The sequence below is a fragment of the Agelaius tricolor genome, unplaced genomic scaffold (genome assembly GCF_023055355.1).
Source record: "Agelaius tricolor isolate 1412-34295 unplaced genomic scaffold, bAgeTri1.0.p SCAF_45, whole genome shotgun sequence".
Taxonomy (NCBI): domain Eukaryota; kingdom Metazoa; phylum Chordata; class Aves; order Passeriformes; family Icteridae; genus Agelaius; species Agelaius tricolor.
Genome location: NW_027269305.1, coordinates 1749200 through 1774534, shown reverse-complemented (window position 1 = coordinate 1774534; position 25335 = coordinate 1749200). Strand labels below are relative to the sequence as shown.

Genomic DNA, 25335 nt, shown 5'->3' with positions numbered 1-25335 from the left:
CGCTGCCGCGTAGCGCCTGCAGCCGCGCTGCCCCGGGGTGCTGCGCTCGCAGCGGCGGGCAGGGTGAGAGGGAGCCCCGCGCCTCCCGGCCCTGCCGCCGCTCCCCGCACTTTGAACGGCAGCGTACTTGGGAAACAGTTTTAGCAAAGGCTGGGGTTTAGTGCTTATTCCTTTTTTTGTTCCCTCTGATTTCGCTCCATCTGGGCCCGCCGCGCTCCCCGCACAGCCCCGCTGTGAGTCAGAGCGAGTGGACTCTCCCCGCACGCCAGGCAGCGGCCGCCCGCGGCGCGGCGGGGCCGGGGGGTGTTACCTGCCGGCCCGCTCGGCCGGGCTCGGCGCGGCCCCGCCCGCCGCTCGGCGATAAGTGACAGGCACGGCGCCCAACCAGCGCGGCGGCCCGCCGGCGGCCCTATGAGCGGCGGCGGCGGGGCAGCGGGGCCGCGCTTATATGGCTACGGCAGCGCGCTGCCGCCGGCCGCGCTCCTGCGCCGGGGACTCGCAGCGGCGGCATCGGAGGTTGGAAGCGCCGCGCTGGGAACGACAGTGGCTGGCGCCGCTTCTCTTCCCTCGCTCTATTCCTTCTCCTCCGCGGTGGGTTGCGCGTCGGCGCAAGTCCCGCGCCCGTCGTTCCTCCTTCTCAGTCATTCGCCGCGGCGCGCGCTGCAGGTCGCTCAACGGGAGAGGGACGATTTGACGCTGCGACCCCCCCGCCCCCCCCGTTTTGGTTTATTTTATTTTTTTACTTTTGTAATCATTATTGTCCGCCCCTGTTTCTTTCCTTGCTCCGCTCCGTGGTCTTTGCCGGCGACAAGGACAGCAGTGCCCCTCGGGAAGCCGGAGCCCTGCGGATGCGCCTCCCCGGGACTGGGGGAGCTGACTCGGAGTGGATTTATTGACTCGCGGTTGCTTCCGAGCTGCCCGAAACAGCCCGAGCTGGTGCCTGTGCGGATTGCGAACTGCGGGGAGCAGTGAGAGACATACAGGAGGAGCCGCCTGCTGCAGCTGTGTCCTTTTCCCCCCGACCCTTTTATTTCTCCCGGCACCCTTTATTTTACCTCTTTTTAATTTATTTTTTGTTTTACTCCTTTTTACGCGGGCCTTAGACACTGTGAACGCGTATGGCGCTCTGGATCCAAATGGGAGTTGGCAGTTTGAGTGGCATCTTCCAAGGCAGCCGGGAGACCCCCACTAAGAGGAAGGACTAAGGCGTTTGTTTTTTGTTTTGTTTTTTTTTGCTGTTGCTGTTACTTCGGAGGTAGCTTGGATCTGATCTCACAGGAGATATTCCTACATGCGAGTGGCATACATGACTCAGTAGATCTGCTTGCATCTCTCGCCAAGTGCATCGTCGATTCTTACTGATTTTTTTTTAATTTTTTTTATTTTTTTTTTTTCCTATCAATCATCCCGGCTGTTGGGATACCGGGCACCTACCCTGCTGTTGCCGCTCAGGTGCGTGGGAAGGCGCACGGCGGAGTTGGCGAGGCTCCGGGGAGGGACTCGGTGCCGCCTGCGACCATGGCAGCGCGGAGGCGAGATGCCTCCGCCTGGAAGTACTGCTGGGGAGCCGTGATGGTTTTATGCAGAACTGCACTGGCGCGGTCCATCGTTTTAGACCCCATATATTGGAATTCCTCTAACCCCAAGTAAGTTTCCATCCCGCTCCCGCCCGCCGTCTCCCCGGGGACCGGCGCTGTCCTCCGTGCGCGGGGGAGGGACGGGACGGTGCCGCAGGTCGGCCGTGGCCGCCGGCAGACACGGGGACGGGGCGGAGTGCGCTAGCGGTGAGCGGCGGGGGCTCCGGGCCTGGCCGGCAGCGGGATCCGGCTCTTCCCGGGGCGGCTGTTTCGTGTGACGGCGGAGCTGCCCCGTCGCCCCCTGCCCCTGGCGGGAGGGTCTCGGGAGGGAGGAGGGAGGACCGGGGCGGCGGACCGGTAGCGGGCTGGGGAGCGGTGCGACGGTAGCAGGATAAAATCTGCGGGCAAAGTCCGGGCTCGCCCGGGCTGGAGCAGCGGAGGAACCGGGCTGCGCTGAGCTGCCAGGAAAGGGTGATACTCTCCAACTTCTCCGTCTGCAGATGCAAACTCATCCCATTGACTCCAGCGAAGTTACATCTGCTTATAACAGGGCTAAATTTGGTTGTGGAGTTGATGGTATCAAGGCACATGTCAGTGAGTAATGAACTAAGCATTACCCATCACACAACCATATAGTGTCATTCTTCATTAACAAACCAAAGCGAAAATGTACATGCGTTCCCAGGACCTCACTTTTAAAAGCTCACTCTTTCAAAAGAGATGAGTTATCTTAAAAAAAAAAAAAAAAAAACAACCTCTTTACTTAAACTTACAAAATTATTGCTGTTAGAAAGAGGAACTTTTTGAAAAGTGGGCTGTTCTAAAGAAAAGTCTGAGACGGTGATGTAAAGCTACTTACACTTCTCTTTTGTCTCCTTGGATTTTTGACATAAAAAATGGAAGTTGGCTTTGTTCACTTGTGAGAGCCTCTGAACTTCTGTGATTAGAATCACTAGTTTAGAGAACAAAAATCACGATAGGAAGAAGTAGAACTCTAATGAGTTAAGGGAATTTTAAAGCAGAAGTGGGTTAAAATAATATTTATATGCATGCTCCATCTTCAGTTATATATGTTTAAAATGAAATAATATGCAATGTGTTAATTGAATTTAGCGTTTCCCATTAACTCCAGTAAGTACATGTTTTGTTTTCCCGGGGGAGTTTGTAAAGGAAATGTTAGGTGGTGATGAGACAAGTATGAATGGAGTATTTCCTGGATCAGGGATTAATCCTGCACAGGTGGCAGAATCTCTAGGAGTTTGGTGAAGATTTCAAAGTTTGAATTAGGAGTAGCATCTCAAGTTTACCAAGTTATCTTGCCTTACAGTCATCATCTACTGTTGCTTTCACTAAATGAAAAAAAAAAGTATAGATTTCTGCCTGCATTATTTTTTAGTACTTGCTCTGTTTCTCTTTACCGAGAAGTTTCCTAATCTTTCTTAAAGAAAAAAGAACTAAAAATAAAAGAAACTGGCAGGAGAGCGCCGGACTGCTCAGTTCAGAGTCTTTATTTGTAATATTGATTGACAAATAATTATTTTGTATATGCATCAGGTGGGAAGCCTGTTAAAATTTACCTCCAGTCCCTGGCTCAGCGCTTGCATGATGTTGCACAGCTGAAGCCTTTCTTTGGCTTAAGAAAGGCACGGCGTCACTTGGGAGGATGAAGCGGCCTGGCCGGTTATAAAGCGGGCTTTATAAGGCTCTTTAGGCTCTCGAAAGGCAAAGGCTGAGAGCCGGGCTTGCATTGCAGGAGTGGGCCTGCTGTGCTGGTGGAAAACAGCCTTGGCTCGGCCTAGGAGGAAGGGGAATGCTTTTGCATCCCAGGCCTCGCTGGGTTTGTGCCTACAGAGGTCACTCTTCCAAAGCAGAAGAGCCGGCTGCTCGGGGCTCTCTCCTCTGCCAGCCCCAACCTGCTTTCGCTTCTTTTTTAACTTACCTTGATCGCTTTTATTAGCCATCAGTGAAACGAAAGCATCCGAGCAGCTGAATTCAGCCCATCTCACGGAGCCTGGGGATATGCTTCTTTTGTCAAACACGATTTGTGTTTCCATTTAGTTAATTCTAAACTGTTTGATTACAAAAAAGGTTTGAATGTTGTTAATGGTAGATCTAATGATAATATCTAATTACTTTTTCAACTTAAATGCACGCTTAAAAATAGGTTGTGTTGCTGATGTAATTGAATTTTCTTGAGTGATTCATTGAGGCTTAATCACCACAGTGAAGAAGTACACTATTAAAATTAGTCTTTTCAATTGCTGGGGCTAGTGATTTATAGGCCTCTTGGAGGCCTGGAGTTTGAGGAGGCTTGCAAATGCATTCCTGACACTGCTGCTGGTGAGGCAGCTCTACTTCTCCAAGCAGAATTTCTTACTAATTCTTCTCACACTTGTTTGCCTGAAGGATCCTGAATAATTTCTCCTTAGAGAAGGTTGTCCTCACTCTGGATTCAAGCTGATTGTTAGCTTGGGAAGTAAAGCTGTTGAATAGATCTTGGCATGGTATAATAATAAAGTTCCTTTCTCGATTTGAAATAATAACTATCTTTGATGCTGGTTAATTTATTCAGGGAAGCTGTGCATTTAACTCTATTGAAAGTCTCAAGGTAAAAATCTGCTGAACAGGTAGGCAGTTAAAATGGGAGAAGTTGTTAGGTTAATATAAGGTATGAAATAATAAATTTTAGGTTAAGGGGATCGTATAAACTGAATTGGTTTTGCACTGAAGTCTAGGGGTTATAATTTCTAGCAGGTGGCTGGAATGGAGAGCACGCAGTAGCTATTGGAACACAGAGCTCCCCTCCCTGGTCCCCCCTTATCTTTTCAGAGATCTGCTTTATTGCCTTGACCAAATAATGAGATTGAAGTGACCTCCATAAAATAACTATACCTATGACTATATTGCTTGGGAGTTTAAACATCATTGTTTTAGATGGTCTTGGCATACTTTATAGACTTATCATCTGAAGAACTTTTAGATCGCCTGATCTTAAAAACACAGAGGAAAAATTACTCTAGGTTTAACTCCTGTTGACACCTTTTAACAGGAGACTTTTTCTGCCTATGTTGTTTCTGCCAAGACAAGCAATGTATGCAGATAGCATGGATTACCTCAGTTTCACCTCACAAGGGCTCTGCACTGCCTTTGACATGCTGGACCAGAGTAATGTTATGGGGCACCTTTCAGTGAAGCAGTAAAGAAATCTCATTCAAAAAAATGTCTTAAGCGTCACTATTTCCCTGCGTGCTATAGGCCAGCGATCAAGGCGGGTCTCCTTAGTGACATGTGGAAGGTTATCCTCATAAGTGGTGCCTTTGACACTGATTAAGTTAGATTATATAGCTGTTTTTCTCTCCCTCTGATAACCAGTTATATATCGGATATTTCACAGCCTGCCTCTGAACGAATGCTAACATGTCAGAAACTGATAAAATAAACTACAATTGATGACCCTGCTAAATGTTCTATTCAGTAGCGTATAGACTAGTCTGCTTCTCATTGTATCTGAAATTCTTATTTTTGTAGGTAAACAAATGCACATTCACTACCGATTGAATAGCCCCTTGAACTATGCTCTGCAGTTTGCATTTGGGTTAATCTTGTCGGTTTTAATACAGAGGGAAAAAAAGGAGAAAGCACCAGGGGTGGAATTGTTAGTGCTTTCACATCCACATTCCTCACATTTTGTCAGGATGATAAACTGTAGGTAATGGACAGCCCTTGTTTCACAGGACAGGCAAGCCAGCCAGAGCACAAAGAGCTTGCTAAAACGATATCACACAACATGTTTGGGAGGCTCTCAGCTAGACAGGAATTTATTTGGGAGTCCTGTGCTGTGGGACTACACTTTCTAACCTATGCAATTACAGCTTCAAGCTGAAGAAACAGGAGTGGAAGGTTAAAATTGTTTAAACACATGCTCCTAAATTGTACCCAAAACATAGCTGTTGACACTTGGTGTGCTAATAGATAGAGCAAGTGGTGGCTTCCAGTCAGTCCATTTGATAGTTCTGGCATTTGTAGCCAGGTCTCTGAAGCACAGGTGACTTAGCAAAATGATTTCAGAATAAACTGAAGGCCGATTTCTTGAGCTGGTTATTTTCCCCAGCCTTTTATAGGTAGAGTATAATTGCTATATTATTTTTAGTAATTATGTTAAAGCATGTTATCTGTAAGCTGTGCTACGTTATTTCACTTGGTTTAATGAAGTAATTGCCTTTAGAAAGGCTGTGACTAAAAGTCATGCTAAAATCACTTAAGTTCTCCCTCTTCCCACACATGAGAATGCCTTCCTCTTGTTTTTTTTTCCTTCCCTTTTTTTTTTTTTTTTTTTTTTCCCCTCTTACGTGTTTTATTGTAAGATCACATTGCTTGAGGTGTGACACTCTGGATCCCCTCAAATTCAGCCAAGGTTCTTGGCATGGGAAATCAGGAGCTGAGGTGGCTGCTCTGGCACAGACAGGCCTTTCAGCCCTGCGCAGCAGCCACAGGCAGGCCTCCTTTGGGGACCTTTTTTCCTTTATGATCTGGTCTTCATGCATCGTGCAAACCTGCAGTACTTGAAATTGCTTGTTGCAAATGAGAAGAAAGTGTTCTTCTGAGAAAAAAATAGTGATTAAAATGTTATTCATGTGTGCCTAATGTCTGTCTGCCTTGGCTTCTGACATAAAGAAACCTGTTTTTCTGGTCATTTATCATACATCTACATGGATTTGCTTATGAGCTCATTCTTTGTGAGGCGTTGTGGAAACTTACATAGGAATGTTAAACTGCTTGAAATATTTTGATTAAAATACTGAGTGCCACAGTACGTGGACTTTTAACTGACACACTGTTGTCTTGAAGGAGGGGAAGTTTTTGTGGGGAGGGGTGGGGAAGGGAGCAGCAAGGGATAAGAGTTTTTGGGGGAGTTGCATGAAAAAGCAGAGGAAGGGAGGATGGCAAATGGACAGTGTTAGAAGGGCTTGGAAAAATCTCCTGTGGCTTCATTGTCTCCTTAAAGCCAGAGAGCACAAAGACAAATGCAGTTCAGCCTTTCTCCCATGATGGAAAATGTAAACCGTTGACACAGCTCCCATGTTTAACTTGTTTAATTCTCATTTTAAATTCAGTACTATACCAGCCGTGTGAACTCTGAAGATTTCTTTAGTAATCCATTTTGTAGTTCCGAATCAAAAACAAAGTGAAAAGGTCTGACACAATTTGCTTTTATTTTTAGGCAAATCAACCCTGGTCATAGTTAATAAGGGGATTACAACCCAGACTAGGTCTTTACAGATGTAATGTAAATCAAGGGCAGAGTATAAAGAAACTGATCCCTTTTGATTGAAGTATGGTAAAAAGGCATAGAGAAACTAGCAGCAGTAATCTGATTGTATGGCAATAAAACCACCATTTTCTGTCTTTCAGATAAAAATAATGTGGTAAATCCATGCAGTTCATAAGATGTAAAGGCAGATAAAGGGTGATGCCATGGCAACATATAGATTAGCTTGATGTTAGAAATGACACGTCTCTGAAAGGGGTGTTATAAACTAAGGGCCTTGCTCCGGGCTGTAAGGTATTATGTGAAAACCGCACAAAACTTGGGGGCCGGGATTAGGAACTATGAAAGGCCTACTTGTGGCTTGGGGTGGTTGGAGCGGTGAAGAAAAGCTGCTCAGTTCTTGCTCATTGGTGGTGTATAATATGGTAAAGATAGATTTCATTTAGTGCTTTTTGCCGAGATGGGGGCCGATTAAAACTCGAGATGGCTGCAATTGTGAGGTGTGGAAGATTCTCATTTTTAACTCCTGCCCTAGCAGCAGCCTTTCTGAAGAATTGGCTGCACTTGGGATTTGTTGCCTTAATCTATTTGGGCTTCGGGCAGGAGCATGCTGGCAAGGCACAGAGAACAGAGGGGAGAGCTAGTATTGGGGTTATCTGGAAGGAAAACAGAGAGCTTTTGATTTCAGCTGTGTTTTACTTTGTGGTCTCCATCTCACACTCCATGGGAGCAGCAAAGATAAACATGCTGCATTGTCTGTGCCTAGGCCAGGTGATTCTTTAGCATCTCTTGTGTTTCCCATCCTGCAAAAATATAAAAGAAAAAAAAAACCTGAAAAACCAAAAACCGAACAACCACAAACAAACCAGCATCCATTCCTATTTACCAGTCAAGCTACTGATAACCAAATGTTTCTGGCTCAGTCTCTAGGTGGTGTTTATTTCCGAAAGGCTGGCTGAAATCTAGAAATGAATGAGATAAGCATCTGCCTCCCCCCCCCCCCCCCCAAGCCAATTTACAATCACTGGGATGAGTTTGCTGTCAGCTCCTTGAGTTTAGCCGGCAGACAATATAGCTATTGTTTAATCATTTATTTTAAGTGATCTGCAGCTGTAAAGGTGGTGATATACCTCTCCTAGTGCAGGTTGGATGTGGTTTTTCTTGCTTTTTCTGGTAGAGAGCCTTTAAATAGTTAATACTTGCTTTTCTACCCAACTGACAAACCTTAACGCCCACAACTTAAAGTCAGCATTACATTGCAAATCAGGGGTACGATTCAAATGAGAAATATCTACTTTATTGCCTGTTCATTTGTCTGCGAAGGGGGGAGAAGAAAGCATTCTGCCTTTGTTAAGCGCAGTCTAGACACAAGGGGAAAAAACACCGAAGCCCACAATAACAGTTGTGTCTTTCTTTACTGGGAAGGAGCCTGGGATGAGCTCGGCAAAATGGAATTCATGCTGTTTGTTTGGCAGTGGCTCGGACACTTCTAAAGTGGATTGGGTTTGGGGGTTTTTTGTTTGTTTGATTATTCCAGGGTTTTTTATATAAAGATGTTAATTACATGCTTGACTTTATCATTCTTACCCTATCCAATAGTATGCTGGAAATCTTCACGATTGTGACTGAAAAGGGGACTCCAGACCCCAAACTGTCAAGCTGCTGATGTGATTTAACAAATGAAAAATAAACAAGTGCATATAGGGAGCCGAACGGATTGGCAGAATTCACAGGACCTGAAGTGCTCAGATGGGTTTCCTGTGTTGAAACTTAACCTTCACAAATCTATAGCAAAAGATCCAATTCATTTGCTGAAATTCTCCAAAGCATAGGGGCAACCTCATCTAATTTACAGGCCGGTCACATTCAAGCACCTTGCATTCTGCATTTGACAATGATTGCTAATGGGCCATTCAACTAAAGTATTTGCTTGTTAACAGGGAACAGAGCATGATAAATGTCCAGCAAGCTTGCAGCCTCCTTCAGCTTTTCAAATGCAGACTGGTGCATATTTATGGCAGGCAAATGACAAAGGGGGAAGCTGAATTACTCTGGCCTTATGCTTTCTGTTCGAACAAGGGTTAAAGTAATTAAAGAAATAATGCAAAAACCGATGTCTTTTGTTTGCCCACCATTATCCAAAGTTTAGCTTTCGAACCTGCCTGTCATGTCACATTTCAGAAATGTCCCAGATAAGGCACGACAGGTTTGGCAGGGCACAGAGAGAGATGGAGAATCATCTACGAAGAGCATCCTGGACAGTAGACCTCAGCTCTCCCTGCATCCAGAGTCTTTCCCCTCCAGGTTCCCCTCACTTTGAGGAGTTTTCACTGATAGAAGCTCGAAGGTGTATTTAAAACAGAGATTTTTCAATTTTCGATCCTGTTCCCTAGATGGGGCGAAAAAACCCCTAACACTGAAGTGTGGACAGGCTTTGAGAAAACATGTACATTGAGCTCAGTATGTTTCTGGAAGCCAGGTATGAAAACAAAATGGCAGAACAAAAACCAGTTTTGCATTGCTCCTCCACCCCCAGATAGACTTAAGACCCAAAAAGGATAAAACATTCACACAAAATTTTCTAAACTTGAAGTGTCTTCAGTGTAATTTTGAATTATCTGGATTGGGGTTTTTTTTGTTGTTATCATTTTTGTCCCTGTAAATTCAGGTTTAATCTTAGCATATCTAGTGGTCATTCGTGAAAATATCTCCAGGGATTTCAGTGAGTACTGCAAGGTCCTGCAAGCCTGAAAGGGCTTTACATTATAATTATTTTTCATATAGGCAAAATTTAAATTTTCTTGTTAGGAAAAAATTCTATAATTTTACTCTAGGAAAGAGAATGTACAGATGATTTCTTTTCTGTTAGCTGTGATGCAGAGAACTTTCCTTTGATGTGATTATATACATGGTCAAAGACAGCAAATAAGGGCAGGACCTCTATCTTTTTTGGCAATCCTGGCCAGCCAACACCCAGTGTTTATTGAGGTATCAGCATGATAATTATAATGCAGCTGATTTAAACTTTGATGTAATAGTCTATGCTTTCTTCTGGTTTTAAACATAAGTTCCAAGCCAAAAAAGATAAAGGTTGGTAGAGGATTGTGTTGCTAGGTGAATCATTCCTGATGTATGACATATACATAACTATAAGATGGGTTTCCTACTTGTAGTGTTCTTTTAAAATGTCTCATGGGTGATGGCTAAAATAGGATTTACAAAACTTTATTTGGTAGGATAAGAGCTTTGTACGCTTTAAAGGAAAGTCAAGTTTTACATGTGTCAACGGAAAACAAGAAATTATTTGGCTTGTTTTACACAGCAGGATAGGTTAGATGGTGCAATTATGTTAGGCTGAAAAATTTGTGATGCTGCAAATTGCTTCTCACTGTTTTCTTAGCTTCTGTTTGAATAGGGCTTTTATTTATATACCCAAACCAGAGAACAGCAGTGGGGAAGGTGAACACTGCACTGTAAAGAGAAATGTGTTTTAAAGCTAATAAGGGTGATTTGAAATATTATTATTATTATTATTTTTGTTAGTTAAAACCCAGTCTCACTTGAATGCTGTTTTGGATTGGGAGTTCTGCCAGACTCCAGCCTGTCAGAGCTAAGAAGACTCAAGTCCAGGCCTATTTCTGCAGCAAACAGGAATCCTGGCTCCTTGCCTGCAGATTCATTCAGGAAGACCCATCTGGCTTTTGATGTTCTCCAAGTTTGAAGCAGTTTGTTTAAGGAACCTATGCAGTGAGCACTGGTGGAAGCACACATAACTGCGCTTCTTCTGACTCCTCGTCAGTGGTGCATCGTTTCACAGTTTCATTTTTGCTTGGTGCTTGCCATCTGCTTACCTACTGCCTGAGCAGCAGTTGGTTTCTATACCTGACTAGATGAAAGTGTAAATTTGGAGTTGGGAACATCTTGACTCCTTTTGAGGATTTGCAGTCCCATAGCATTCTCTGTCCACACTTCAGTTGCTTTCTTCATGTTTAATTAATTTCAGTTTAGTTCAGAAGCTGGCAGTTTAATCGCTGCACAACACTTTACCTTCAGGTTTTTGGGGGGGTTTCTTTTTCCGGGGTGTTTTTCTGAGCTGAACAGATTAGCTGAACAGGGAAAGTCACATTGGCGTAGAGATTACTTCACTGCCTGAAAAAGATATTAAAAAGGTGTAATCATTCTTTGTATCAGACAGTTTTCAGGCACCTTTTGAAGAAAACCAAAAGCCACGTATTAGATTTGTAGCGTATTGTAGTCTTCCATTCTGTGGATCAGTGTGTGGACACCAAGGCAAGCAGGATTGCACTGTGCTCCTACAGCCTGACTTGGGAAACTGTCCTTATTCAGAAAAGCTCATGTCGAACATGTGCTGAATGCTGAATATTTTTGCTGAAGCAGGACGAATTAAGCATGAGCTGTCTTGAACGAAGGCCAGTGTAAGAGGGTTTTTGGGGTTGGACAAATACAGATCTCTCCAAAGCTTTGTTGCCTTTTTTTAAATCAGAAAATTATGTCAGAAACTACTTCCCTGTCTGCATTTGGAAAGAGATACATAGCTTGTCAGTAGTCAGTGTGTCCCTTGTGCCAGCTGGGAGCTCAAGCAGGTCTATCACCTGTGCCTCTGGAGTCTGGGTGCGCAGGTAGCCCTGCTTCACCTGAACTTTCTGCGCGTTTTTTAGCTCACTGTTAGGTGTAATGCCAAACTGATCTCTGAGAGTGACCTGAGAGCCTACAAGAGAGGGCCTGGTTTGTGAGGGGTGCACTGGCTGAGCCTCCCTGCAGTAGAGGAAGGGCAGTGGGTTAAAACTGACTGGCTGGATCTCCTGTTAGCCCCAGCTTTCTGCTGAACCCCTCCAGTGGACTCTTCCATCTGGGGCCAGTGATGTCAGTTGTGTCAAATGCACATTTTTGATGTTTACAGAATTTTTTAAACTACTCTGTTGTCAGTTTAGCTTCATTTCAGAGGCTCAGATGTTGTAGTGGGCCAAAATCTTGTTTCTTCATAGGTCAGATATTACTAGTGCCTTGAAGGTGGCTGTGGCCACCTGGTTTTATTCTGCTTCTGCACATCGGTCAAACCTTGGAAAAGTTGGTACTTCATGTAAGAACATAGGATCTTTGTGCTTGCAAGTGGCTGAATCTTGGGTTTAATGTAAGAAGCAAGTGCAGATTGATTATAGGTCTCCCATTTGGATTTATGCTCAAGGCCAATTTCTCCTTGGCATAAAAATGATTTGCCAAAAAAGGTTTGTTTGTTATACAATTCTGCTACTGATTTGGCATAACTTTTCCCGAAAGTTGTGAGTTAACAATTTGTTCTACTTCCAGTGTTTACTTATTCAGGCAAATGGTATGCAATAATACATTTTCTAACAACTGCAAAGTAGATGAAATTCTGTCTTTGAATTGGAGATACAATCACCGATTATTAATGTCTCATCAACTAACAAGACAGTCCCCGCCCTCTTTTATAGACTTTGCTTGGAGCATGTCTTGAAACAAGACTGTACAGGTGTGAGCAAACTGTAGTTAAGGGAAGGAAGACTGCAAACTTTGGTTGGCATCCTTATATTGTGGCTGACATAAGAAGTTTGTTTTTCTAACAGGAATAGTAGAGAAGAGCACAGAATAGCACAGCAATAGAACAATCTGGTTTGCACTTTTCAAAAAGTAGTTCTTTGGCAAATGCCAGCTGCTCTCTGTTAGCTTTCTAAAAGCGAAGGCTTTAGTGACTTGTGTAAGAAACACACATGCTTTGGTTTGACTTTTTGTTCCATGCTAACTACTGCTCTGCATCTTTTCCATAAAGTGCCATCTCTTGGGTTTGGCACACCCCGCCTCTGTGAGCACAAGTCAAGTAGAGCAGTGGTTTTGTGTTGAGCTGAATTCATGGCACAGATTTTTTTTTTTTTTTTTTTGGTTTCTCCCCAAAATTCAAACCATATAAATACCTGATTATCTTTGCCATAAGAGCAAAGAACTACTTTAATATTCCCAGTAGCATATTTTGAACAACAATTCTTTAATTAAAACAACATTGGTCTCTTCCTGTGTTTCATGGCTAGCAAATGAGAGAAAACACCAGTGTTAATATCAAAGGGAGTCAGTTTTCATTACAGTAATGGTTCAATTGTGCAATGCTGTAGGCACTGAAATTTAATATTATTGTGACTTGTATTGTAATTGTAGGATGACAGAGGAAAATGGATTAAGTTTAAATGTAAGTGTACACAGCAGCACATGGACTTTTTCAATTGGAAGCCGAGGGTTGGTACAGGATGGGTCCCCCTCTGGCTCTGTCATAACGAATTAGTATTTTGTAAATAACTGGCCACTAGACCATAGATTTATTTCCTTTTGCAGATCTATGTGGACACACAGACGTACATCGATTCTGTAGTGACTGTAATTGCAGTGCAGAGTTGCAGAACGGGTTTATGCCTCTAGGCTTGCAGGGTATTTGAATGTCTAGGCTTCTTGTCTTCACCTTTCATGGAAATATTCTTGCCTGCCAGTTTGTGAAGTTTTGTTCTGAAGGATACACCCATCCTTTTAGTTCAGGCATTGCTAACATATGCATGGCCTCAGACTGGAAAGCCCTTTGTCATCCTGATGAATAAACTGAATTCAAGTTGCAGATGATCTTTGCTTTAGAAAATTATACTAGAGACAACAAGTGTTAATGAGCAATATCCCCCTCTTTTCCAGTCACCCATAAACATTCAGATTGCAATGGAAGACAGCAATTTAAACCATCCATTACTGATCTCTCCCATGCAAGATTAAGGACAATGAAAGCTAAATGTTTCATTTGTTTGCAATGTAGGCAAGTAGAAGATGTCCTTAAAGCAGTGCCTGAGAGTGTATTAGTGACTAAACATGATGCCCTGTAGTTTTACCCCATATCTTCACACTCTTCCTCATATGTATGCTCACACTGAAACCTGTTCTAATGTTAAAGTGCAAAAGGGGGCAGTAAAGTGCTATCCAAAAAAAAATGTTTATTTTTATGGGTACTTTTTGTGGCAAAAGTTGCATTTCTCAATAGGCTGATAAGTGCCATATTAAAGTAATGATCACGAGAATATCTTCTGTTTGAAAGGCTTACAAACGTTGCCAAAATGTATCATTAAGTCTTGTGGAAGTAGTGTTTGTCCTGTGTATTTCCATGTACTTGTGTCCTTGAGTAGAGCCCTGAAACATGCTACATATTTGGAAGGAATCAAAGGCAGGAAACTTTCTTCAGATATATTTAGACGTAGCTATATGAAGCACTTCTGAAAGAATTCCAGCTTTGCTAATCATCTCTGATTCTCATGTTGTGCATTACTTAGCACCACGTTTCTGGAAAAAGCAAAATGAAAAGAATGCTGAGGCTAGGGGTTTCTGCCTGAAGTACTAAAGTGTGTAGTGGTGGCATGGGTCAAGAGTTGGGCTCTCATCCAGACCCGCATGCATCATTTGTCAAGAGGTAACTAGAAAGAGCAACTAATTACAATGCACCTACTGAGTGTTGTTTCTTTCAGAAATTTCTCAGAGTAAGCCATTTATACAGACTGGCTGCTGCTTTCCACTGCAGCCACTTGCAGTTTTTAAACTCTACACAGAAAGCACATTTCTGTTGAAATGAAATTAAATAGGAAGGAGAATGTGCCTGTGTGTTTCCTTGCTTTTGTATGAGAGCAAGTGAGCAATGATTCCATTTGCTGAAGCTGAATAAGTCCAGCACTGTTGTGAGGTTCATATTTCTGTAAATGCTGATGAAATGTTAATATAATACACTCTTAAAATAGAAAAATAGAACATTGGTCATACTCATCCTTTTTTTTTTTTTTTGCTCCTTACTTAAAAGACTGTCGTGAAGCACATTAGTGGTTCTTTTGTGGTAACAGGAATTGATTTAGTAAATGGATCAGAATTCTCTGGTGCTTTAAGTACTTTAAGCAGAGCAGTAATGGCTTTCTGCATATAATACAAAAAGTTAATTGCTATTAATAGTGCCTTATGTGGAGGTCATATATGAAAACGGAATATAAAATCTATAAATTTTTTTTTAAATCCTTAGATTTAGTAAAGGATTGGATTGTGTATCTTTGCAATATTTCAGGCCTTACCCTTGTGGCAAATGTTCTGAGCCAGGTTTCACATTCTTGTGCAAAAAAGCCCATTGCACAGGAAAAGACAAATAAGTGTTTGTTCTCATAAGTTTTTTAAGGTAGGGAAAAACATGACTGACTTTTATGTGGGGAAACACAAGTATTCACTTTTGCACTCTGGATTTAGTGGGGATGGAGAGGTAAAAACACAAGTTGGTTTGAAGGTTTTAGTTACGTACATAGGTTTTTTTTGCTTTTTTCTGTGAGTGAGAGCCAAAGCAGAAAGGGAAAGGGCAACTTTCCAGCAAAACTGAACCACCTCTCGCACACGGAGATTGACATCCCATTGGAAAAGATAGGCTTCCTAACAGCAACACCCTTCTGGCAGCTGCACACCAGGTGGCTGAAGGCAGGATGCTGCCTTGGCTCCACGTGGTGGGCTGGGGAAAGGGGGCTCTCGGTGCCTCTGCGTTTGTGGTCACTCCAAGATGCCATGGTCCCAGCCTGAGGTGACATGATTCCCTGGAGAGGGACTGCACAGTGCCTCTGCTGGAACCCAGGACTGGGGGAGCCTTGATGGGGTGTCTGCAGCATTTGCTTTGGCTTGCTTACTTTGTATGAAGAACGAGATCACATCTGTAACCTTGTACATCACAGCTTCTAAGGAAACAGATTTTCTCCTTGAGTGTCTCCAATAAGATGTGCTTGGTGCTGGGTTGCAGGTGACCTTCCATATGTGTGAAGGGTGAAAGGGGTACGCTTTTGCCAAATATCACCTCTTGGCTGCAGGGTTTGTGCTCTCTCAAGTGCAAGGCACCTTTAGACTTGGGAGGATTCTAAGCTGAGTGGAATGAAAAAGTGTCTGTATTTCTGCAACAGCACTAGTCATAAGAGTTATTTGTTGAAGGAAGCTCATGACAGATCTAGGAGACCAGCTAGGGCATTTTCTGATGTGTTTGAAGACAAATGGTGTCTGTGGGTATCTCTGTACAGTAGAAGCTCTGTGCCTTTAGAACTGTGATGTGATGGTACAATTTGACTGTCAAATCCAGCAGGTCCATGCAAAAGAATATTTCTTTTGGAGAGAAGCATATGCACTTTAAGCCCATCCTTGGTTTACACGTATTAGAAATCCCTTGTATTTTAAATGCTTTCCTCTATTATTTTGCTAAAGGTAGTGCAATGAATGGATAAATGAAATAGCTAAAATTTCATACATGTATCTAATTCCCTGTCCACTAAAAATTTTGAGAAAATATAATAATGCTACAGAATCATTCTTGTGTTGGTTATTAAGATTTCACTTGCAAACATACTGCTTCATTTTGCCCTACTGAAGTAAATGGAAGTCCTGAAACTGATGTCAGAATAGGTCCAGAAAAAGGCACCAAGACCAGTGCCCATTTGCATGGCTACTTGTGGCACATGAAATGGTGGCACCACTGACATGCTGTGTCCAGCGTTGTGATTAAAACAACGTAAAACCTTTACCATTCCCTTTTTCAGTGCACTGCAAGCATTTGGCCCAGGTAGTCTGAAAAAAGATGGGCACTTTTAGAGGTGAGGAAGAGTGAGGAGAATAAGGTACCCCGAATCCTGGAATGGAGATCAGCTATGGTTTCAGGGAACTGTTTCAAAGCACTTATGAGTTTACTGCGGGTTTATTTCAGGGGAGCCTGAACATAGGTTTTTCCCTTACAGTAGAAGTGAGAAATACAGGACTCGCTGCTTTACCAACTAATGTTATAATATTTTATAATTGGCTTTGTATAATGTGGTGCTTGCCATTAAAGATCTTAAGGGATGAGCGTGAATATATTTGTTTATTTATTTGTTTGAATTCCTTTTAGTTTCTAGCCTGCAAGTCCCATTAATGCCAGCAGCTATTCCTTACATAAATTGTTTCATTAACTGTGTGGAAAAATGTTACATATAAATAAAGGTTAGCAGATTAAACTTCTTCAATTTTATTTAAATTCAAAAACATCCCTGTTTAGCATATTGTGTAAAACTTTCCTGTAGTATTAAAATGATTTAATAAGACTGCACTGGTAAAGAAAAGTAGCTTCCAAAACTCACTTAAAAGAATTCTAATAATATGAAATGCTATGCTTTTTTTGCTCTCAAAGTTTCATTTGCTAGTCTGTGTATAAAGCCAGTCTGTCATCTTGCTGTGTCACACTATGGTTTTTTTCCTTGCAGAGATTTTGCAGAAGCATAGTGCCTTTTTTTGTCATAAAATTATGTACCCATTTTAAGACAGACTCCACGTTAATCTTTTTTTGATGAAGCTTGTTTGTCTGTCTGTCCACAGCAGTTACTGATCATGTTCTTATTGAATTCATGATCACTTAATCTATTTAAAGTTGAGAGAGATGAGTCCTATAAAATCACTGCTTATGCACAAAAAGCATTTGCAGCCAGGTGTATACCTTATATGCACGTGCATATTCTTGTGCATGGTATTGAATATGACAAAAACTAACGTGAAAGTTTTGTGTAGAGCTTTTGCAGAGAACTCTGGTCTTTGTTTTTGGATTTTATGCAGTGCAGTGTTTTTGGGAAACAGGAAACTGTTTTTCTGCTACTTCACTGAAATCACTAGCCTTTTCCTGAAAATTCAATTTGCTTTGCATCAAGATGGTAGGACTTTTGCCTTGCTTAAATATCTCTCCTGTGGACTAAGTGATATTTGAAATACCAATGTTGTTGTTTTCTCAAAAGTCAGATGATTAATACATATACTAATTAAAAAAACATTCTTTTTAGACAGTAAGGACTCGATGTGGAATGTAATTCTGTATTCTGTGTCAGTTTGCAGTTTTATAAGTAACGGACTAACATACTGTGTTATTAATATTCATGATATTTCCTTAATAAACTTTTCAATGAATAACTTTAGAGTCAGGCTCGTAGTTAAAACTTCATAAAGTTAAGTGGGTAGGATTCCCCAACAGTAGGTTTCAGACTGCATTTTAAGAAGCGTCTTGATTGTTCACATTTTTAGGATTATTTTTGTGACATTAATTTAAAGCTAACTGCCTACACCAATTAGTTCGGGTAAGTTATTAAAGCACAGAAATTTGGCACTGCCTCTCCAGTTAAATATACAAGCCTTGCATCAAGTACTAACATGCTTTCTAAAATCATATTTATCTTATAATTACTAGAATATAGTTAAAGCTAAGTATGCATATATATTTATAGTATATGTACATATATGTATGTGTCTAGTTTCACAAGTTGGAAAAACCCTGACAAAATATAGGGTTCCATCACTCAATACTGATTAACAAAAACTCTTAAGAATTTATTTCTCTAAGATTTTTTTTCTGTAGATAATTTTACAATTTCAGAATTTTCTGCATCCTAAGAAATGATAGAATATTCTCACTGAATGAGAGTGTGGGCAGGTTAAGTTCTACTTTTTTTTGAGAGAGAGTTTGCTATTATGAGGTTAGGCAAGTTTGAGTGGTTATCATTAAGCAAAATTTCTTTGTAAATTAATATGGTTGAATGTGTAAGTTTGTTTCTCTAAACAATAAGTAGATTCTTAAGAAATTCTTTGGAAACTAATATAGTTTTTAAAAAAATGTCACAATCAAATTTAACTTCTTGAAGACTTTGACAAGTAAGGTTGCATTATTGCCAGGAGCGGCTGCTGAGACTCAAAATAAGTGTGGTAAATAAAATCATTGAAGTGTTGGTGTGAGTCAGGAATTTACTACTCGGTTCCTAATTTCTGTTTGTAACTCTGTGACTTTTTGGTCAAGTACAACAATTATTTTAAAAAAGGTTTGGGAACTCTGCAAGGTGTTGTTATTTGATGAGCTGCATGACTAGTTGGACATGTGGGAGGGATTCACATCCATGGGCTTTTGCACAGATGTCAAATGTCGCCCACAATGCACCAGTTTTGGGCTGACAGTAAAAATGCCATCTGTATCGAAAAGTGCCAGACAGAAAGTGCATGAATTTCATCATACAGCTTATATGGTACTTAATATACTTTTCTCTGCTTTCTCACAGCAGGCACCAGGATTATTTATTGTGAGCAGGATTTTTCAAATGCTCCAAGAGTCTCTTTGTATCTGACTGCTGACAGAAATGAGTTGGGAAGCTTGCAAAGCTTTTCTCTTAAGTTTTTGTTGGGATCCAGGGGCCTATGTTGGTATTTAAGTTTTGCAGTAAATCATACTTAGAGCTGAAATGCAGAAAGTTAGAAGGCTTTTTATAGAAAGCAATGGTTCCAGTGCTGTGGCTACCCTGACTACTTGGAGAGCATGTCACTGTCCCAAGCCACCATTGAAGTAACAGCCTCCACAGGATCAGTCCCAGCATTCTGGAAACACCTTGCTTCATCTTTATTATATCTCTGTTTTGATGTGAAAAAAAAAAGCTTTCTAATTAGTTGAAGGCACATTTTGATCAGACTTTTAAAGCCATTTTGTTAACTTAATTTTTATAGACACCATCCTGCAAACATTTCATCAGTCTGGATGCTACTTTGGAATACTTAAGTCAACATCAACACTTGCTGATGTTGAAGAAATGAAGACTCAGGATTAATCCTGATGCTTTTTAACCTCCACCAAGGCTGAATGTACATTGTCCTTTCTTTTTTCTTTTTTCTTTTTTTATCAGATAGAAGGTCTTCAAAAATAGGATCATAAAAAACAGTAGTCTTAATCCTCCTGACATTTCATAAATAGCTTCAGAAAATGCTTAGTACCCAGCAAATGATTTATTTAAAGTCTTTATAAAAAGTATAGTAGCAAAAGTACTACACAAATGCAGGGATAATAATCATGCCTACGACTCATCAGCCACTGTAAGTTTTGTGGTTGAACTGAAATGCATGAGGTGAAACTTTTTTATTAACTCCATCCATATTTGGGCTTTGTTGTTGTAAGAAAATAAGGAAAGTAAATTGGAAAAATATCTCTCCTAGCAAAGGTTATGATCAAAACTGCAAAGTGTGGAAAAATTTCAATACAATCAAATTCTCAGATTAATCCTTGCATTTTAAGCCTTTTTTCTTCCCTAATTCCATCAGCGTTAGATCCTACAAGTTCAGACACTCAAGTAGAAGGAGATTGAGATTTACTGAGTTTGGTTCTAAAACTGTACAGACTTCAGAGTCATAGCAAGAATATTCCCTACCATAAAGTCTAACAAGTGCATTCATTTAAAGCTCTTGTAAAATGTAGTTTTGACTGTCTGTTGGGGACAGTTCTGTCCGCTCCCTTTTATGGGACAATTCCTGGCTGAAACTAAGGCTCACAAGTGTGCCCTCTTTCCTGTAGATGTATGAGGATTGCCTGGCATACCATCTCTCAACCCATCCTGTTTGTGCTCAGAGTTTGCATGGAGAACATATACTGTGGCTGTTACATGTATATACACAAAGTCTAAAATTAGAATCAGTGTCTTTTGTTGCTCAGGACAGATTCTAGGTTATATTATTGATAATGATGGACAGGTACATTTATCTAACCTTAAGAATTTCATATTTGTTATGTATGGGAATCTAACTTGATTAACTTACAAGCAAAGATTCAGTCCTTTGAAATCTCAGGTTTCCTATTACACAGTCCTGTTATGTGAAGAAGAATTGCTGTCAAGAAGAAGTATTTGCAGCAATGGGATCATACAGTGACCAGCCTTTGTCCTGGCATACAGATAGGGGAATAGGAGCGATTGTCATCTTCCTGATACAGCTGTGCTGCACAGGGGCAAAGTTAAAATGGGGCTGTGGTCAGACAAGGTGGTAAAGTCAGTCACAGGTGACACAGGTTGGCTTGGAAACTCTGTCCCTTTGCTTTTGCCTGGTCAGAGTTGATCCCTGAGGAGAGCCAAAATCAGAGTGAGTACATGCTGCTCACTTGGAATATTTGCTGGCTGGGATCCCCCTCAGTCATAGGATCATGGTATGGTTCAGGTTGGAATAGACCTGTAAGACCATCAAGTCGAGCTGTTAACCTAGCACTGCTGTGTTCACCACTAAACCACATCTTTAGGTGCCATATCTACACACACTTCTGGTTGTCCTTCAGCAGGCTGGTAATTCCGAGGATGCATTCCCACCTTTCCATTTGTTTGACCATTTCAGCTTTCCGGAGGCGGTAGTCGCTGCATTCCTTTGGCATGTCTGAAAACTGGAGGAGGAGGCGCAGCTTTGCCCTGTCTCCACTTCAATCTCGGTTTGAGCAGCCGTGGCCAAGCCCAGTTTCTGCAGTCTGGAAATTACACTGCAGAGCACAAAAGAGCGCAGTGATTTATACATCAACAGTCGCTTTTCTTGCCATAACATTTCATTGTTCTAGTTCCCTAAATCTGTAATTACACGTCTTTGTCCTGCTATGTGCTGCTTCATAACAACTACAATTCTTACACTGGCTTTGTGAGTGAAAATAATCCTGCTTCAATTAGCACAGATCATAAACTTGAATTGTGTGGAGCAAGCAGTTGTAAATGATGGATTCGAAATTTGGGGCGTTGCATCATGCTTTAATTTAGTGGGTTCTCCCCCACCAGTACTTCATGCTGGTGGCTCCTTTTGCCAAGCCAGAGGTTGGAGGTCACCGACGCCTACAGCTTTGTTCTGCGTGGGCCTTGATACTCTAATTTAAAGTTTCCAGGAAGGCTGCCTGTGAATAAGCTAGATTTACTACGTGTGCTGTTTAAATATTAGCACTTGGAGAAGGGCGTTCATTAGACAGGAATTGTTTCACTTGGTTTTTCAGGCCGATTCTCCATTAAGGAAGATCTTTGGAAAATGCTGGCAGGCAGGAAAAAGAGGAAAGAAAGTCTTTTAGGTCTGTGCATTCGAGTACATTGGTTGTGTTTCTGGCTGTTGTTCTAAAACATGCACTTCTTGGCCTTAATTGAAACAAATATGTCTTAATGGAGAGAGAAACAAACAAACCTGCTCTGGCTTTTGTCCTTGTGAGAACACGACTCCTTATTTTGTGCATGAATCAATACTATAAGTAATTATTTGTATTTTTCTTCCATGAAGAAGTGGTCATGTTTGCCTGTTAATTAATATGAGTAGGAAAGACAAAATACTGTGTCTAACTGCAAATATTAAAGCTCCCTGCCAGTTTGTGTAAGAAGTCTTCCCAAATAAAAAACACACACCTATCTTTAACTACTAGCACAAAAAAAAAAAAAAAAAAAAAAAAAAAAAAAAAAAAAAAAAAAAAAAATCAAAGAAGAGCTAAAATAATGACAGTAATGGTGGAATTTGTGAAGAGAAATCATTGTAGTGGAATGGTCACACTGTCCTGGATATAAGTATTTTTCCTAAAAACATGTGTGGTCCATGGATCAGGTAAATCTCTGTCCATTGCAGAGATCTGTCCTGGTTGAGTGTCTGATGTTCCTCTGTGTTACACTAGTAATATAACAATATTTATCAGCATGTTGATATATTGTTAAAGTTGAGATGGTCCTGGTTGAGTGTCTGATGTTCCTCTGTGTTACACTAGTAATATAACAATATTTATCAGCATGTTGATATATTGTTAAAGTCTTACATTTTTTCTTGTCCCACATGGCTGTTAAAGGGGGTTGAAATATTATTTTTGTCATCCTTCTATATTCAAAATTAGCAAAATATGTGCAAGAATAGTAGAAATATGAGCAAAACAGGAAAACAGAATCATAGTTCACCAGGTATTGTATTAGCCGCTCTGCATGGCTAAATGCAGTGCAAAAACCAGCAGTGCCTGCCAGAGAGAGATGTAAAATCTGCTAGTGTGCCCAAAACTGGGATAAGGACTAAAAGACTCAATCCATCTATAATTTCCAGGATCTAAATAAACATCCTGTTGATATTGAATCAAGCCCAAACTATTAAGATTTGGTTTGCTCAGTCTGTCATTTTGGTTTTGGAAACTGTTTATTCCTGTCTGTTCACTGCAGTTGCTACTTTTCTGCATGCAATTTTATTAAATACCTCAAATTTTATCTTTTCTTCTCTTCCCCCATCCCCCCTTTTTCTTTCCTTCCTTTTAGATTCCTTCCTGGACAAGGATTGGTACTATATCCACAAATTGGAGACAAACTGGATATTATATGCCCGAAGGTGGACTCTAAAACTATTGGCCAATATGAATATTATAAGGTCTACATGGTTGATAAAGACCAAGCAGATAGCTGTGCTATTAAAAAGGACAATACACCTCTACTTAACTGTGCCAAGCCAGATCAAGATGTTAAGTTTACCATCAAGTTTCAAGAGTTCAGTCCTAATCTCTGGGGCCTGGAATTTCAGAAGAACAAAGATTATTACGTCATATGTAAGTTCAAACTTTCAGTTGTTCATTCTTTAAATATAATTGTTCCTTATTTTGCATGCTGTCTTATGTATTATAAGCAAGCTAAGAGGAATATGAATGGGTTTATGTATTTTTATCTGAAAATGATTTCTTGCCAGCATATTTTCAATATTGTTTATGATTTCCTAAGGGTCTCTGTCTCTTTTTTCCTTGGTTTGTATAAACCACAATTGATTGTACTTCTATGCCTGTAAAAGGCTTTTTTTCCTTCTTCTTCTTCTTTTTTTTTTTTTGTGCACAGTATTGTGCACTTCTATTTGCATTAGAAGTTGTGTGCAGCTAAACTGTGATGTGTTTCCTGCTCACAGCCCTAGTGATACGCTGTGCTGTTGGCCTTGTCCTTGGCTTCTCTTATGCCAGGAGCAGGAGTACAGTGACCCAGCTGTTCTCAGATGAGGAATCCTGTGTGACAGGGCTTGCCATTGCTCCAGGTGCTCTGGGGACTCTCACAGGAAGCATCTTTTGGCCACTTCAGTGCCAATTTTGTCAGTACAAGGGTTACTGGTAAGGGCCTGTAATTGAACATGCCTTTCCTCAAAACGTACCTACTATGTCCATACAGTAGCTAGGAGAGTTCTTGGGTAAAACCTAGACTAGCATGGTCTTGAATTTTATCCTTTTTCATGGTCCTGGCTTGCTAAACAAATACGCATGGCACAGGCCTCTGTGCAGCAGTACAAACTTTGTGTGAGTTTCTGATCAGGGATTTATGGCTGAAAGCAAGTCTGGAGGTAGCCACTGTGTTCAGTGATTCAAATTACTTATGATGTGTGAAGTTAATGATGTGAATCAGGAGTTAGCATAAGCTGAGACCTCAGCAGTATAACAACAATTTACATTAGTTTAGGTTTGTCGTAGTAATATTATGTCCTGTGGATCTCATTTAGCCCCATGGGCACTTTTGAAGTCTTGAACAAGTATCTGCAGTTATTAGGTGATGGAACAAATTCTTCAAATACCTGGCTTTTCTGCAGTTACAAACAAGTTAGATACTTGTTTGTCTTATTTCATAGAATCATAGAATAATTTGGGTTGGAAGGGACCTTTAAAGCTCATCTAGTCCAAACCTCATTCAGTGTGCTGGGACATCTTCAACTAGATCAGGTTGCTCAGAGCTCTGTTCCCAGGTATGGAGCATCTTCCATCCCTCTAGGCATCGTGTTCCTGTATTTCACACACTCACTGTAAAACATTTATTCACCATACCCGGTCTAAATCTACCCTCTCTCTGTTAGTTTAAGACCATTAACCCATGTCCTGTCACAACAGGTCCTGCTAAAAGATTAGTCCCTGAACATGTTTCTGCCACCTCTGTGAAAACTGGAGGATTGATAATTATTTTGTGTAATGTCTGCCAGTGTAATTATTTCTCAATTTCTGATTTAAAAATATTGGCACTTTTAAAAAGTGCTCTGATCAAGTACTTTTGAAATGGAAATGGAAATTAATTCAGTATAAATTAATGCTCACTTCCCTGTTATATCCATAATGGTACATGGTAATGTATAAAACAAGGTTGTATGTCACAGCAGCTAAAGTAAGAATTCACTGCATTATTAATATTAATTACTAGTTTTAGAAATTATTAAGTAAGAGTTACAGGAGATACAAACCACCATTTTTTTGTTTTAAAGATTGCTAAATATGGGCACTTTCTCTGTTTAGCTGGGGAGTATATAAAAATGTGATCCCACTTAAACAATATTAACATTGACAAACTTCCTACTGAAATACAGTGAGATATCTACCAGGGTGAAAGCAAGAAAATTACTTGTTGAGAGATAGTTAGTAGTATAGAGAGATAGTAACTCCTGTGAAAATGTGTAGCATAAAAATGACCATGCTCAAATATTTGGCTTAAATGAGGAAATGTGCTCATTATTTAGTGCTGCTTTTAAAAACATCCACAGAAGACCAACTGTAGTGGAACAAATGGCACTGTTACAATTATTACTTGAAAATTATGGGCACAAATGGAGCTTTCTGATGCACTGTCAGTTCTGTCATATCTATGTCATGGATTTACCCAGAGAATTATTAAGTACGTC

General features: G+C 40.9%; 1 protein-coding gene across 1 annotated transcript in view; it reads left to right on the top strand.

Annotated features, from left to right (window-relative positions):
• Window positions 1-467: 467 nt before the first annotated feature.
• EFNB2 (ephrin B2) overlaps window positions 468-25335 on the top strand; it is a 49270-nt gene continuing 24402 nt past the window's right edge. Inside the window, exons 1-2 of the mRNA XM_071455179.1 lie at window positions 468-1646; window positions 22965-23248. Of these exons, the coding sequence (XP_071311280.1) occupies window positions 1519-1646; window positions 22965-23248 (412 nt within the window). The 5' untranslated portion in view covers window positions 468-1518. The remainder of the gene's footprint in view (window positions 1647-22964; window positions 23249-25335) is intronic.